General features: G+C 41.2%; 1 protein-coding gene across 2 annotated transcripts in view; it reads right to left on the bottom strand.

Annotated features, from left to right (window-relative positions):
- Positions 1-17,366, bottom strand: part of Egfr (epidermal growth factor receptor) — a 202,143-nt gene that overhangs the window by 11,578 nt on the left and 173,199 nt on the right. For both annotated transcript variants that reach the window (XM_027949385.2, XM_027949387.2), the window contains exons 20-22: positions 17,027-17,212; positions 6,202-6,357; positions 5,191-5,266 (exon numbers count right to left, since the gene is read on the bottom strand). In XM_027949385.2, coding sequence (XP_027805186.2) covers positions 5,191-5,266; positions 6,202-6,357; positions 17,027-17,212 — 418 coding nt within the window. The remainder of the gene's footprint in view (positions 1-5,190; positions 5,267-6,201; positions 6,358-17,026; positions 17,213-17,366) is intronic.

The raw sequence follows: 17,366 nt of genomic DNA, 5'->3' as shown, positions 1-17,366 counted from the left end.
CCGAACCTTGTACCTGTGGAACTCTAAAGATGGAGATTCTGAACAAGGTTGTAAACTGCACATTTCTAAATAATAATAAAAAAAAACAAACAGAAAAGCCTATACTCCTTTTTTTAAAGAAATATTTTTAGTTGTAGATGGACATAATACCTTTATTTTATTTATTTATTTATATGTGGTGCTAAGGATGAAACCCAGTGCCCTACACATGCTAGGCAAGCACTCTATCACTGAGCTACAACCCCAGCCTTATACTCCTTTTGATAAACCCAAAAACAACATGATTTCTGTTTCAAAGCCAATCAACAATCATGATTAAAACAAACGGAAGCAGTGTCAATTTTGGAGTCAGTGTTCTCAGATGAGCTCTGGGTTCTAAACAGCCACAGGACCCTGGCAGTGTGTCCTAGCCTCCAGTTAGTCTAATGACCCATTTTTTCCAGACTTGTTCTCCGAAGATATTGAGGTTAAACATCAAAAATTCAAAAGCCAACTTCTCTGAAATCTGAAATGTTTTGAGCACTGACATAACACTCGGAAATTTTGGATTTTGGAGCATTTCAGTGATTTTGGATTTTCAGATTAAGGACGCTCCACTGGTGAAGTCTATGTAAATATTCCCAAATTTGGGGCTGGGGCTGGGGCTCAGCGATAGAGCACTTGCCTGGCATGTGTGAGGTACTGGGTTTGATTCTGAGCACCACATATAAATAAATAAAATAAAGTTCTATCAACAACTAAAAAATATTTTTTAAAATCCCCCAATTTAAAAAGCCCCCAAATCTGAAACACTTCTTGTCCCAAGAATTTCAGATAAAAGATTCTCAAACTGTCCCATCAATTCCCATTTAACTGTGATTTTAAACATGCACAATGAATTCTTGTGGGAAGGCCAGTTTTTAGGTTTGAGAACAACTGATAAGGTTCGGGAGTGGGGCTATGTGAATTCCCTCTCTTTAACTCCTTAATAAAACACACTATGCCCCAAATTTATTAAAATGAATATTTTGCTTTAACTAGAGACTAAAGAGTAGAGTGACTGAATATTTTTTTTAGTATTTTTATTTTTTGTTTTTAGCTGGACTCAATATTTTTATTTTATTTTTATGTGGTGCTGAGGATTGAACCCAGTGCCTCACACATGCCAGGTGAGCACGCTACCACTTGAGCCACATCCCAGCCCCTGAATATGGTTTTTAAACTGAAAACTCAGGTTCATGGTCTAATATCTCCTGTGTACTGCCAGTGACAGCAGATTATAATCACACAATTAAAGATGCATGATTGCTTTGACTTTCTGATACTACTTGTGATCACTGGAAGACACTAAGTGGCTGAATTCAAGAGAGTTCTCATTTATGTGACAAGTGTGGTCCAAATGGGACTGAGTTGGCACATACTAGAGGGCAAGCATATACCATGGCTGTGTGGGACAGGCAAAACTGAGGTCTAGATCATTTATGATCTGGTGGACTATGGTTAGGAGTTCAGATTTTATTTTGAAAAGCAAAGAAGGATGATAAACAGACAAGTAGAAGCCTGACACAGCTAAAAAGAGGAGAGGCGAGGGTTTAAAATGTGCAGAGAGAAGACAAACAAGAGCTACTTCTGTGATTTCCCTGAGGAAAGCAGGGGCCAGATTCATAGGGGGATGGTGGAATGATCAGGGCCAGGACCCAGGGGTTGCCTCTTGGGGAGAAGACATATCTTGAAAAGTGCTTAAAGCAACAAGGTATGAGGAGAGCTTTATTTCCTTTTCTATTTCACTAATTGAGGAAACTCAGCTTATGAGTACATAACAGAATTCACTTATCCATTCATGGACAAACATCTCTGCCTTTGAAAAGCTTCCATTCTAGCAGAAAAGATACTCATGAAATTATAAAGAGAAAAAATTTACATATTTGGAAATCATCAAGTTAATAACACTATAGGAAAAGAAAAATTGCTAAAAGAAAAATTAATAATCTGAATTATTTTGCTTTTGTGATAATGACTAAGTTTTCTTTGGAAATTTATCTCACTCTCACTCTCCCCAAATTTATATTTCAATAGAGGTGGGAGATTCTTTCCTTCCACCCTGTTGCTGTAAATAGCTGGGTGTAGCTGGCCCTTTATAAATAAAGGTAGATAATAAGGTGTTTTCTGGCCTTTCTGTGGATTGCTGGGTGAAACTTGAGGACCAAGTGTGATAACAGATGACTGGTGCTTGATACAGCTGCCAATGACATGGGTCAGTGATGACCATTTCTTAACAGGTAAGGGCCCTCATAGCCTCAGGACAAAGTAAGAACATAATAGGCAGGTTTGGGAAGAGGTAGTACCTGTGTGGATGGAGCAGGGCCTGGCATGGCTACACTGGGATTCAGAGAAGGAAACAGAATCAGGTCCTGGGAGATGGTTCTCACCAGAGGGAGAAGCAGTAACTATCCCCCCCCTCTTTTTTTTTCTGCCCATAGACATCCTCATGTACATGTTTGTGGAGCCATTCTCTCAGATATGAAAAGACCACCGTTTACTACATGAAATAAAAGCCACAGAGTCAGTTCATCAGAAAAGCTTATTTCTCTACTGAGAAACCCTTCCCCATGAAACCTTGTTTGTTGCCTTTCATTGTTTGTTCACTTCGAATTTATGGCATGAGTACTACCAAAAGCAATATACAGATTCAACGCAATCCCCATCAAAATACCAATGGTATTCTTCACAGAATAGAAAAAACTGTTCTAAAATTCATTTGGAAGAATAAAAGACAGAATAGCCAAAGCAATTTTGAGCCCAAAGAGCAATGCCAGATGAGGGTGGGGTTGTGGCTCAGTGGTAGAGCGCATGCGATGGGTTAGATTCTCAGCACCACATAAAAATAAGTAAATAAAAATAAAGGTTCATCCACAACTAAAAAATATATTATATTTTAAAAAAAGAGAACAATGCCAGAGGTATCAGAATGCCTGACTTCAAATTATATTAAATTTGGGCTGGGGTTGTGGCTCAGTGGTGGAACACTCGCCCAGCATGCAAGAGGCACTAGGTTCGATGCTCAGCAACACATAGAAATAAAATGAAATATTAAAAAATAATTATATCAAATTATAGTACAGAGTTATAGTTACAAAAACTGCATGATAAAAGCAGACACATGGATCAATAGTGCAGAAGAGAGGACAGAGAAAAACCCATATATCTACAGTCGTCTGTTCCTTGACAAAGGTGCCAAAAATATACATTGAGAAAAGACAGCCTTTTAAACAAATGCTTAAAAAGTGATAACTGGTTATCTATATTTAGAAGAATGAAACTAAACCCTATCTCTTACTTTGCACAAAAATCAAACTCAAAATGGATCAAAACCCTCAGAATTATACCAGAAACTATGCTACTCATAGAAGAAAATGAGGGTCGACACTCCAGCTTTTAGGCACAGGCAATGAACACCCTAAACAGCACCCCTAAAGCTCAGTAAAATGCCAAGAGTTAATAAGTAAAATGGCATCAAATTAAAAAGCTTCTGCACAACAAAGAAAAAATTAGGAATGCGAAGAGAGAACCTACAGAATGGGAGAAAAATCTTTGCTAGCTACTCTTCTGATAGAGGATTAATATCTTCAATACATAAAGAGCTCAAAAATTTTACACCAAAAAACCCAAATGACCCAATTAATAAATGGGCAAATGAAGTAAACAAACTATCAAAAGAAGAAATACAAATGGCTAACAGTACGTGAAAAAAATGTTCAACATCATTAGCCACTGGGGAAATGCAAATCAAAACTACAGGGAGATTTCATCTCATATCAATCAGAATGGCAGGATGTGTAACTGATATGATTCTGCAATCTGTATACGGGGTAAAAATGGGAGTTCATAACCCACTTGAATCAAAGTGTGAAATATGATATGTCAAGAACTATGTAATGTTTTGAACAACCAACAATAAAAAATTTAAAAAAAATAAAATAAAATACTAGATCTGAAAAAAAAAGAATATAAAAAATAATAAGTGCTGGAGAGGATATGCAGACAAAGGAATACTTTTACCCTGCTGGTGGGACTGTAAATCAATACAACCACTATGGAAATCTGTATGGAGATTCCTTAAAAGACCAGGCATGGAACAACCATACGAACCAGCTATATCACATTTTGGTATTTACTCTGAAGAATTAAAGCATCTTACTACAGTGATACATGCATATTCATGTTTATGGCAGCGCAATTCATAGTAGCCAAACTATGGAACCCACCTAGGTGTCCATCAATGGATGAATGGATAAAGACAATGTGGTATATATAAACAGTGGAATTTTATTCATACATAAAGGAAAATGTAATTATGGCATTTGCAGGAAAATGGATGGAACTAAAACCACCATGTTAAGTGAAATAAGTCAAATGCAGGAAGTCCAGGATTGCATGCTTTTTTTCATATATGAAAGCTAGAGAGTAAACGGGAAAAGAAAGGTGGGAGTGGATCTCCTAAATATCAAAGGGAGACCAGTAGAGGAGAGGGACCAAGAAGTAAAAGGTAGGGAAGGCAGGAGCAAGTGCTGGGAATTGATATTGGCCAAATTACAACATATTTGTATATCGTATGAATATGTAAAAACAGATCCCACCATGTCCAACTAAATACACTAATAAAAATGTGGGAAAAGCTGGATACAGTGGCGCATGCCTGTAATCAAGTGGCTTGGGAGACTGAGGAAGGAGGATCCCAAGTTCAAAGACAGCTCAGCAACAGTGAAGCACTAAGCAAATCAGTGATACTCTGTCTCTAAATAAAATACAAAATAGGGCTGGGGATGTGGCTTAGTGGTTGAATGCTTCTGAGTTCAATCTCCCATGCCCCTCCCCCAAAATGTGGGAAACCCCCCCCCGAATTCACAGCATGATGTCACTTTTGTTTTGACTTCATAGGTACAGGCATGTTCTAAGTTCCAGTTCTTTGCCCCTCCTATGACCCTCTCTCTGCCACATGAATTTATTGATTTCTGTAGTTACATTTATCCCAGTAGACTAAATTTCCTTTGTTGGATTTTCTCAGTATAATAGAGAACAACCATCATGTTATTGTTAGTCATTATCTTAAAAGAAAACACTTGCATGTCAGAGCTTATACTGTAAACTAACAAACAACAAAACCCGGCTTAGCCTTAGCACAAATTCATTAGCATCAGGATTTTGACTCACCATAGCTCCAGACATCACTTTGGTGGGTATAAATTCGGTGTAAAATTGATTCCAAAGCCATCCACTTGATAGGCACCTTCAGATAATGAGAGATAAAGCATTAAGACTACTATTAGCTTCTCTCTGTTAAACAAAATTAAATCACACTAGAAGTAATTACAAATGACTAAGTGGAGAAGCCAGGCTACCTTTCCTGATTGGGACTTCAAGCCAAAGGCTGCCTCCCAGCAAGAAGAGATTTTAAATCCACCAATGAACAGGGTTGCTCTGGTAACCCCCAGAGCTGGCTTTAGGAATGCTACAGCGAAGGACCTTTTGCGCCACTGGCAATTCTGGAAAGCTGGGGACCCTGGTAGTGGACAGTGATCATAGCTACTCAGCATTTGGGTGCATTTTCAGGGACCAATGTCACAAGGTTGATGACTGCCTGGAGTTATGCAGGTCAGGGTGAAACTCAAGAAAGGTACAGCTAATATAGCTGAGGTGTGGCTATATGTGTCCCCCCTAGGAGAGGGACCTGTGTGAGAACATGTATCTCTCAATGTTGTGACAATCCATCCTAAGCCAGAAGGAGAGCAAGGAGCGTATACTCAAGGCCAGTTCTATGCATAAGTCACAGAGATCCATGGGAGTTCTCACAAGAACATAGGGAGGACAGCTTTTTATACTTCTGAGACATTCTCAACAGCAGTGTGCCACCAAATTAGCTGTGGCATTTCCCAGCTGTTCTTTTGAAGGGTGCTTAAGTCCTGAAGGGAGCGGTTGAGAACTAACCTTTGTTAATGATCGCCTGGAGATGTTGATGACTATATCCTCTGACCATGTCAGAAATATCTTTGTTCCCTCTGCAGGCAAACCCCACTCCCAAAGCAGAAGACCCAGGCTAGACTCAGTTGCCTGTGGTTGTGCTGAGACCTCACCCAGAATGTTTGCAAATATCCCCTATATCAGTCGAGATCCCAGTCTCTGTTGTCAGGAAAATGCTCCCTGATCTACAGGTCAGTTCCTTACCTTTCCTCCCTCTGCATGGTATTCTTTCTCCTCAGCCCCAAGCAGTTTGGCCAGTCCAAAATCTGTGATCTTGACATGCTGTGGTGTCTTCACTAGAACGTTCCTGGCTGCCAGGTCACGATGCACCAAGCGCCGGTCTTCCAGGTAGTTCATGCCCTGAAACACAAGGGATTCTGCAGTGAGAGAGTGAATTGTTTATGAGACGACCAGTGTAATGGGAAGATGGTCCTCATGCATCTGAACTTAATGTCAAGGTCATGCCACACTTCTTGATGCCAGGGACTGGGTTTGAGTCTGTCTTCCTACTTCTGAATGCTGGACACAGATACTTGTGGCTGGTAAACGTTAGAAGCTATCTATTGAATAAATGAAAAGTCAAGAAAAGAAAGTTTTAACTAGCTGCAGATTATTACTTTTTCTCCATCTGATCACTCAAGTTACAAATAGAAGAGGCCAGTGACTGAGCGCAAGCTCAGCTGTCAGGTGGAGAATGGGTCTTGGCACTTGCTCTGGAACTTGCCAACCATTCCATCTGCCAGGCTTTACCTTCCCTGCATGCAGCTTATCTTCACAGCAAGGAAGAAGATGCCAACCTCAACAGGCTGGGGCAAAGCAGAGTTTCTGGATGGATTTAAGCCAGGCTTTTCTCATGCTTTCCTGAACTATCATACACAATCTGCCAGTGAAAAAATTTTCATCCAGGTTTATTTGATTTTAAATTGAAACCACATGGGTATTGAATATTCTTCTGCAAGGTACTATTCCCTACTAATTCCTTGGCTGCCTCCACAATTCTTTTACAGTCAGAATCACTGCTAAAAAAAAAAAAATAGTAATACTTGCAATGCATCTAGCATAGCACCCAACACAAAGTGAATTCTAGAGACATTATCCCTCAACTACTGTCCTTACTCATGAGCCTTCTGGTGTCCTTGTTTTATGCACCTCTATGCTTACTGGCAGATGGGGGCTACTTCTGGCTTCTATTTCTTGTTTGACAACTGCCCAGCAGAGCCAAGCTCCTTTGGGCCTCACTGAGCTCCAGTCTGTTGTGAGGTTGGCAGCCCACCTTCCCTGTGCAGGGCCATACTGGCAGGCAGAAGCTGGGAGGTGGTCAAGCCTGCAGACATCTCATGTTGCTTGTTCCACGGCCTCCCCCACTTACTCATAAATACACCTCCCTTCTCTTTAGCCAGAAGAGTCGGCTGCATTTCCCCCTTCCTTTCTGGCTGATGATCATGAACTCTTCAGCACAGAGCTGGAGCTTCAGCACAGAAGTGCTGGCTGAAGTGCACCAAATGGAAATGAATGGGTTTAACAAACTCTGCTTTACTCTGGTGTTTTGTAGTTAGGGAGGCATCTCCACTTTAGAGCAGCTGCAGGGAATACCTGTAGACAAGAATGTTTTCTTACATTTTCTGGCAAATTCTTCGTATTTTTGTATAGAGCCTAAGTGGGAAATTATTAACTGACCTGACAGAACAGTAAAATTAAAAAATTCTTTCTAGGACAAAACCAGCCATCCTCTGAAAGTAGTACCTCACAAAGATGCACCAGGAATTATTCTCTGGGTGCTAGTTTTGAGGTCTTTAGTGCTTTTCTCTTTTTGGAAAAAATCAACTGCTTTCCATACCTCAGGTACACCTGGATTACTCCTTCTCCTTTGTATTACCTGGAAAGCTCCTAAATGTCAAGATGCTGTTCAATGTAAATGCTTCCCTTCCTAAGATGTCCCCTGTGCTAGATAATAAGGATGAACAGGACTCATGTCTTCTCAAGAAGAAGGTAGAAGCTTCTTCTCTGGAATATGCTTCCAAGTTAGGAATTATTACTTAGGAGTGGGTGTGGAAAGAGAATGGGAAGGACTCGGAGCTGAGGAAACATTTCCAAACACAGACCTCATCTTTTTTTTGTTGTTGTTCCTGTCACTCTTGCTATGATCTCTCTTCAAAGGCTGGCTCCTTCCTCACTTTAATCTCCCCTTTGATTTATGGGATGGTGACAATGGTCTGTGCTTTGCTAGCCCTGTGTCTTATAAAAGAATAAGACCTCTGCTTATTAAATATGATGAACTCTTCAAAAGGGTTAATTATGTTTGGCTGCTTGCCTGGACAGACCTAACCTCTGCATTCCAGGCTGTATTAGCTCACTGGTTCTCTTTCCCTCTTTCTTCTCTACCCCTTTCTTTCTCTCTCTACCCCTTGCTGTCTCTTTTCTGTCTACCCAGTATTTATTTCATTCATTTTTCCTCTGTGGAAGCTATTGCATAGATGTTGCACAGACCTAGAGCAGCAAGTAATAGTAATAGCCGTATACAGAGGACTAGTAAACTGCTTTGTTACCGCTCTCTTTAAATTTTTTTTTCTTGTGTGTGTGTATGTATTTTGTGTTGTTCATGAAACTCAAAGGGGAACTTCAGAAGGCATTTCCAGCCTAGTTTAACCTCCAGGACTAGTTTTCATTCTGTCTCCTTAAATGCTTAACAGAAGATTTGGTATCTGGGACACACTGTAACCATTTATGGAATAAAAAATGATTGAATAAATGAATGATTGAATAATAACATTTGCTGACAGCTTTAAGCACTAACCATGTGCCAGCCACCCCAAACACATCCCCAACAGAATCCTCTTTCTGTCCAGGTACACATGTGACCACCTTGGTAGAGACCAGGGACTCTAGAAATCAAAGCATGCTGTTGAACCGACCAAGTCCTCAGTTCCCAAGACCACCATCATGACCTTGGCCTTTATACCCCTGCCGCGGCCTTGGAGTGAAACTTGTCTGCTGGGCCAAAAGCTGTTTGGGCTACCAGAAACAAAACAAAACAAAAATCTCGCACCTTGGCCCTGTGCCATAAAGTAAGTCCTGTCATTGTGTGAATCTAATAAATCCAACTGAGCTCCACCCCAGCCCTGCCCCACTCTTCAGGCTCAGGGATTTAAAGGAGCAGCACAACTTCAATATGGTGTGAGGTTTTCTTAGAACATCAGTCTTCAGAGAAGGCTTGGGAAAGGAGAGGAAAGAACTGTTTACATATTCTGGCTAATCAGCCAGAGGGTCTTAAATCAGAGACAATTTGGGGACAAAGAGATTAGACTATTTGAACTTAGATAAAACTCCACTCATGGGTCTCTGTCCCACAGTCTCAGACAGTTTGAAAGGCCATCTCTGTGCCCAGCAGAGTTATATTTTAACCAGCCATCAAAGATAAGGTCTGTGATATTACTTATGAACTCTCAGGCTCTAAGCAGATACGCCTCAGGAAGTAATATCAGCACACGCCCCGGTAGGGCCTCTGGGGAAGCTCATTTCCTGATTCTTCTCATTTTAATTGAATTTAACATATTTATTTTTGTTAATTACTACAGGAAAACTAGAATGAATTTTGAAATACTGAGGTTAAAAGGGAATTTGAAGAGCCACACTGGAACTTAAACTTAGAAAAGACAGGCCCAGGGATATGCTTCACACGGATATCAAAGATTTTTCTGGCACAATACCTATGGAACAAGAAAGCACTGGGGGTGGTGGGGCTTGACCTTTAAAGACTCTGTTTTCCCAAGGGCTGCAGCATCCTACAAGTCTTGGGAGGAGTTCAGAGAGGAGGCTGGAACAGGATCCATTTCTGTTCTGTTTTATTAACCACAATGTGGAAAATTCCGGTGAGCATGGATTTCATGAGCACAGAAATGGCAGAAAGTAGGACAAGGGGAGTGGGCACATGTTTTTTGTAAAGTCAAGAGCATGGCTTATGCATCACTGAGCGCCTGTCTTCCAAGGAGGCAGGAAAGTGTCAGAATTTCCCATTCCAGGCTAGAGGTGGTGTGCCCCTGGAATCCTACTCTGCCAGAAGAGGAAGATAGCTGGGATTGCTGGCCTGTCCCCTGATCTGTGACATCAAGTGCAGGGAAAGAGTGAGGACTTGTGAGCAAGGCTGTTTGGTGTCAAATCCTGATTTTCATATGTTCTGGCCTGAGATGTTGGCAAGTTACTTAATGGCCCCATGTCTCAGTCTTCCCATGGATAGAATGGACCAATCAGACAGAGCATTAGTGAGTTTATCCATGCAGGGTACTCGGATAGTACCTAGGGAAGAGTTCTGTGCAGGTGATAGCAATGATCATACTTTCCTCTTAAATGCCAAATCCATCCTCTTTCCTCAATCCCTTTTGCTATAACCTTAAATGAGGGCACTGTCTTGATCAACCAAAACTCTGCTATGCTTCCTAAAAATGTCCAATGACGAATGAATTCCTACATAGTGCCTTTGTTGTTGTGCTGAAGCTCCACCTTCTCGGTCCTGCAGGGTCTCTCAGCTGCCCCTCTCTCTTTAGTGCCTTGCAGTCACTGAGCCTGCTCTGCCCCCTCAGCTCTCAAGCACCCTCACCCACTGCTGCATTCCTCAACTCTGTGTCCTCACCCTCAGTTGACACTAGGACAGGCTCAGGATCTATTGCACTCATGTCTACAGGGTTGTTTAGTTTGTAGGGCTCTGGACTCTTGAGGGGAGGAGCAGTCTGGCTTGGGCACCCCTCGTTTCCCGGAGTCTGGCCCAGTTCCTGCACTTGGCTGACTGGATACGTTCACTTGGTCACAACTCTTCTGCTCTAACTTGCACAGTGGCCTTGAAGACAGCAGGGCCTCCTGCCCTTGACTTTCCTGCTCTGACATACTTCATTCCTTGCTGCATCTCTTGCTCTGTAGCGGTCCTTGTCCCTTACTCACTGACAAATTTAGGTAGATAAGAAGTCTTATCTTACTTTTGTATCTTTCATATGATGCTTAACACTGGCATATAAGTTCTCAAGAAATAACTTAATAAAATATCTAAAAGCTAATGAATATGCTTTAAGAAATCATTTGACAAACTAATGAAAGTTGATGAATATGTTCTTAAGTCGCTTTGTGTGAATTTGTTCTTTTACAGACATACTATAAGGTCATTTAGGTTGATAATTTAAGTTTAGCTGTAATCCTTTGTGGAATAATGCAGGAAAAAAAATTAAAAAGAATTCAAATAACAAACATCTGATCATTGGATAAGTGGTATGGCCCTTTTATCCTGCATTCTGTTATTTTGTATAGGTACTTGCAAGATGTTTGCTTTGAAGGTGAAAGGGCTCTTGCCAAGACCACCCCTTTGGCCCTCTGTGGAACAAGAGGTACAGTGGCTGAATCACCCCCTGGTGGACTGTCAGTCAGGGGGATAGGGCTGTATCTCAACCCCACCTGTGGGTTGAGGGTGCAGATCTTAGCAGTGAAGGTCAGGGGTTAACTGGGACCAGTGTAGGAAGTTGTATATTTGACAGAACATAAAATGTAGAATGTAGTGGAATCTCCACTACAGCCTGTGTAAAGGAATATATGGTTCCTTCTTTTTTAGTTTTTCATACAGCATTCATTTTTACCCTCTCACCCCTTGTTCTTCTGTCATGATGTGGCTCTCTTGACCACAATTTCACTTTCTGTGGTTTCAGTCAACTGCAATCCAAAAATATTAAATGGAAAATTTTGAAAATAAACAACTCATGGTTTTTAATTTTAGGTACCCAGAACTGCAGAAAGCCAACTTGCAGATAAAGGAGGAGTCCTGTATTTTTCAAGAGAGAGCGAGCCCACATCCATATAATTTTTATTTGGTATATTGTTATAACTGTTCTATTTTATTATTATTTTTATTAATCTCATAATGTGCCTCATTTATAAGTTAAACGTTATCATAGGCATATAATCATAGTTTCAGGGGATCTTGTTTATCCCCCACAGAGAAGAGGGGACTACTGTGTAATTTGAACATAGTTTTGTCGACATGACACCTAGAACAAAGCAGAAGTGGACTGTAATGTTCTGGCTACATCAAAGTGGAATCACCTTTCATCTCCTTGTTGGGATGTGAGGACCCACCACTGACTCAGCCCATGCTCATCTGCTATCTTCTTAGCAACTCACATGTCAATGGGTAATCAGTGAAAATACCTGGGGCTTTTTGAAAGGGACCAAATTAAGTATCTTCCATACTTGTAAAATGGATCCTTTGAACTGAATTTTTAGAAATCTCTGTTAAGTTTTAACCTCATAAATTGAACTAAATGCAATTTGGTATTTATACAAAGTTCTAGTCAGAGAATGACACCCATAAATCAGTTTCTTTCCAAGCATCTCCTTCTCACCCCCTACCCAGCCTTCTTTCATATTTCATCAGGGGCTGGTCTCAAAGACCTTAAACTGATATCATTTGTGGTAATGTAGCATCAGATCCATGTTTGAAAACTCAATTCTCTGAGATCTTAATCTGGATGAATAGAATAGCTCTGTTGTCAAAAAGAGTTTGGGAAAATGCTAGTCTAAACAGTTTTATTTTTGTAGGACTTTGCAATAAAAATGCATACTGTAGGGCTCTACAGGGAAAGGTGTGTTACAGTAATGGTGTTTGCCAAACTGAATTGAGGATAGAATTTTTCTTTTTTTTTTTTTTTTTGAGAGAGAGAGAGAAAGAGAGAGAGAGAATTTTTTTTATATTTATTTTTTAGTTTTCGGTGGACACAACATCTTTATTTTATTTTTATGTGGTGCTGAGGATCGAACCCAGCGCCCCGTGCATGCCAAGCAAGCGCATTACCGCTTGAGCCACATCCCCAGCCCAGGATACAATTTTTGGATTAGAAAATTTCTTGACATTATTTTGCCATGTGATTGTAATATATTTGGAGGTTTACTAGGTTGCTTATACACCTAGAGAGAATAGACATAATTTCTTAAGCAACTAACTCACTCCCAGTGAGTGAAAGCTGCTTATAAATCAGGAGGCTGAGACATCTGCTCTTTCTGATGGATGAGCAGGTGACATCTCCACAAGCCTTTGAGACTGATTTTTTTTCGGGAGGAGTGGAGAATGGAATCCATTTTCACCACATATGGCAAGGGGAGGCTCTATTACAGTCCACCAATACTAATCTGATTTCTTCCCTATGGCAACTCTGTTTTTGTCTTTTTCCTATGCCCAGTGGAGTTTAGCAAGGACAATGAACTTGTATAACAGTGGTCAGCTCTCCCATCAATATTTAGAAAACTCCCCAAGACAGTTCATGCCTTTGTGAATCAACACAGCACATTTACAAGTCAATAAATTCCACTTTGAAAATGTCAGGAGTTTAGTTTCTGGTCAGCCACTAAGTATTTCTGGGTAGTTTTCACTTCACACTTATAAAAATAAAATTGTTTAAGACTCAGATAAATTGTCATCCAAAAGCAAATCTTTATAATTTGGGAAAGCATTCCTTTTCTTTCCCTCCAGGGATAGATATTCCACCATGCTGGCTATTCAAATATGGCAGAATAAGGTTTCCCTTGTGAATCAAAAAACAAATCTTTCACGCATGAAGAACTAATGGCCCCAATCAGGGAAGGATTTCAAATTAAGATAAAGCTAAGCAAAGTACAACAGTGGCTTTAAACATCAGGTGGAAATTCTGAGTAATATTATGTAGAAAACTATCTCAGCAAAGTTTCAGGCTCTAGAAACTCAAGTTCAGTATCCTTGGTAAACCACGCTTGAATGGGACCCACCTCTCTTAGACACTGTTGGATTAGTATGTTTGTCATCACGCTTGCAGAAAGCTGATTTTAGGGGTTGAATAAACTTCCATTTCTGCAGACATTGGTGGTCAGGAAAATGGGAATGTAATATTTCAAATAAAAGAGGGAAAAAGCTCATGAATAATAAAAGATGCAGAGCAGAAGATGCTATTCTAAAATAAAATGAAAGTTGATGTGGACCTAGCATAAGACAACATATTAGATTAGAATTTAACCTCGACACCAACCTACTTTAGTTACGGGAAACTGAAGGAGGAAAGGAACATTTATTGAGTATCAAAGGTGTATCCAAACCTGTGGCAGGTGATTCACAGAGACTCTCTATTCTCATCCTTCTACCCAGAAATAGAGGTGGCAGAATACCATCGTGTAGCCAAAGGGACTGAGTGCAAAAAAGACTAAGTGATTTGCCTGACTCACGAGGCTCATGAATGCTAAAATCAAGATTTGATATTAGAGTCCACTGAAATTTTAAGCCTTGTTCTTTACTGGGAAAACCTACTGAGACTGTTTGCCCTTTAAGGTAAAAGGGTGACATCGGCAATTCACACTGAAGATAGGGTCACTTCTCCATCACATAAAAAGTCCCCTCTCACCCCCAGTATTGGGGATAGAACCCAGAGCCTTGCACATGCTAGGCAAGCAAGTGCTCCTCCACTATGCTACACCCTCAGCTCCACGAAGAGTCACTTTGGTGGAGGTGGGAATTAGTTTGAGATAATTAAAGAATTTATGCTGAATCTCCTGGCACACCCTGGTGATGTGGGCATTAGGAATCATTCAGAAGGAGCTGGCCCCAAGGGTGCAGGGTTCTGTTGGCCCTGCCCAAGCTAGGAGACACAGCCAGGGCTCACCTCACAGTTGGAGCAGCTGGGCACAAACTTAAAAGATTAAACCAGATCTTCTCAGGCAGGATTTGTGCTAAGAAGAATATAAAACAATGTAACAGAGATTTCCTGGGAAGGGAGCACAACAGTTTCAATGTCCTACCTTATCTAATCAGTGAGGAAAGCTTAAGGAAGAATTTCTGGGTCCAGGAGTAAGCACTTGAGAAGACTCCCAGAAATAATTCTATACCCAGTGAAACATACTTTGGGTTAATCACCTCCTCCCCAGATCAGCAACTCTAATGGGTTGAATAGACCCTCCCCCCATTTCATGTTGACCCAGAACCACAGAATGTGATCTTATTTGGACATGGGCTTCTGAGATCTAATTAAAGATATTAAGATGGAATCATCCCAGACTTAGGGTGGTCTCTAAATCCAATGACTAATAAATATATATATTTATGGGGTATAATGTTATGTTTTGATATGTGAAGTGACTAAATAATGCTACTTAATATATCCTTCATCTCACATATGTTTTTTGAGACTATTTAAGATATTCTCTCATAGAATTTTCAAGTTCAGTGACTGGTATCCATGAGAAAGAAGAGGAGAATTTGGACGTAGAGATGTAGGAAATAAGGCCATGTGAAGACAGAGGCAGAGACTGAAGTGATGTTGTCATAAGCCAAGGAAATGCAGTGGCACCAGAACCTGGGACTAGCAAGAAGGGAGCCTCCCCTAGCACCTTGGGAGATCAGGGATCTTCAGACAACTTGATCTTGGACTTATGGCTTCCAGAACCATACAAGAGTAAGTTTCTGTCGTGATCAGCCACCAAATTTGTGGTAATTTGTCATGGCATCCTCAACAACTTCATACAATGACACAGAACTATCAAGCATTTCACAAATACAAGAAAGCCCAGCAACCCTACTCCTGGACTATTGTCTAATAAGGATGATATAACTTCTCTGTGACTTTGAAAATGACAATGGCAAAAACACTTGATGATCTTGGTCATAGAGGACCAAGTATTTCTCACTTCCCTGGCACACTGGGAGCCTGTTGGGGCTGTGGCTGAGAATCACCACCCCACAGTATAGGAACAAAGAAGGATGTACTGCTGTCTGGCTATCCGGGGTGGAAGCCTCCCATTTCCCCAGCACAGCCCAGAGCCTCAGTTCCAGGAGGGAGCCAGCCTCACCCTGTGCCAGTCTTGTGGTATTATGGGCAGCTGCCAGAAAAGGTGTGCCCAGAATGTGCTTTTGTTTGTTTTGTGTTATTTTTTTTACAACTGCTGAGAATTGGGTGAGGCAAGTTCAGGGCACTCTCACAAGTAAGCTGGCAGGAACAACTGCTACCACTGACCAGGGGCGCTGTGAGAAATAGCCCTGGCCTGGTGACACACCGTACCCCTGTTCAGGGGTCCCTGACAATTCCCTAAACACCCTGCCCTGCTGTCTGTGGGAGGTAGGGGTATGTCACATACTCAGGGACAGGCCCTGCCCACAAATTCTTTAAATTCATTTGTGTAAAATGTACATCCATTATCATTAAAAAATAGGATTTAGCACTTTGGGTGCAAGTAACTTTTGTAGGGCTGAGATGGAGATGAGAGAAGTTTGAGATAAAATTAGGAGTCCTTTGGTGAACTGTGAACAGCTCAATACCTGGCTTATTGCCTGACCACAGCAAATAGGTAGGGCCACGTGGCCACTGTGTGCTTTCACATCCCCTCTGTGACTTTGCAGCAAGCCTGTCAATAGGAGGACATTGAAGGAGCCTATTCCATGTAGTAGGAGGACCTGCTCTCTTCCACCAGCCTCCTCAGATTTGTCAATCAGGCCTTGCCCTGCCCACACAGACACACCAGCGTTCCAAGTCCTCCTTCTGGCCTCAGCCTGGTTTACTTACCTCGTTATCAAATCCTGACAGAGGAAAGTCACACTCTCTGTTCACCAAAAAGAGCTCCAGAAAAATAAGGACAAGAACACCAAACATATTGAACACTCAATGGAGAAAACTGTTCACACGTGGAGGACTAGATTTCCAACATGCAGGTGGCAATGGCACTGATTCAGTGTACAAGACAATCCACTAAATTTAATCTAAGATAAAGAAAAACCTGCAAGTGCACACACATACACATATCCTCTTGGCTCAGTTATCCCAGGATGGCAGACTAAATACCTCATTTTTCAGTATCCTTATTTCCCCACTTGCTGTTTTCCTTGGGTGCTTTTACTAATGATCATCATTCCTCCTGAAAAATGAGAGTAGTGTGCAACAAGCTGAGACAGCTGCACTTCTTGTTTAATAGAAATATTTGCCCTCCTTTTCAAAGGTAGACAGACACCTGCTCTACATGTTCTCAGGGCTCCTTCTCCATTTACCTTTGCAATCTGCACACACCAGTTGAGTAGGTACTGGGAACCGATGTTGTCCTTGTGTTCTCGGACATAGTCCAGGAGGCAACCAAAGGGCATGAGCTGAGTGATAAGCTGGACGGTGGAGGTCAGACAGATACCCAAGAGGCGGCACACATGAGGATTGTCCACACTGGCCATCACATAGGCTTCCTGTAAGGGAACAAGAGAGGATGGCATCAGAAAGGTTCCCTAACAGTGACTAAAGGAAGAGACACATGGATCCTTTTTTCCATGTAAAAAAAAAAGCATGAGCATGATTTTCAAAATATGTACTGTTGTAAGGGACATTTTTTAAGAGCTGTGA

The sequence above is a fragment of the Marmota flaviventris genome, chromosome 1 (genome assembly GCF_047511675.1).
Source record: "Marmota flaviventris isolate mMarFla1 chromosome 1, mMarFla1.hap1, whole genome shotgun sequence".
In the NCBI taxonomy this organism is placed as follows: domain Eukaryota; kingdom Metazoa; phylum Chordata; class Mammalia; order Rodentia; family Sciuridae; genus Marmota; species Marmota flaviventris.
Note: the sequence above shows the minus strand (reverse complement) of the source record. Positions and strands in the feature narration are given on the sequence as shown.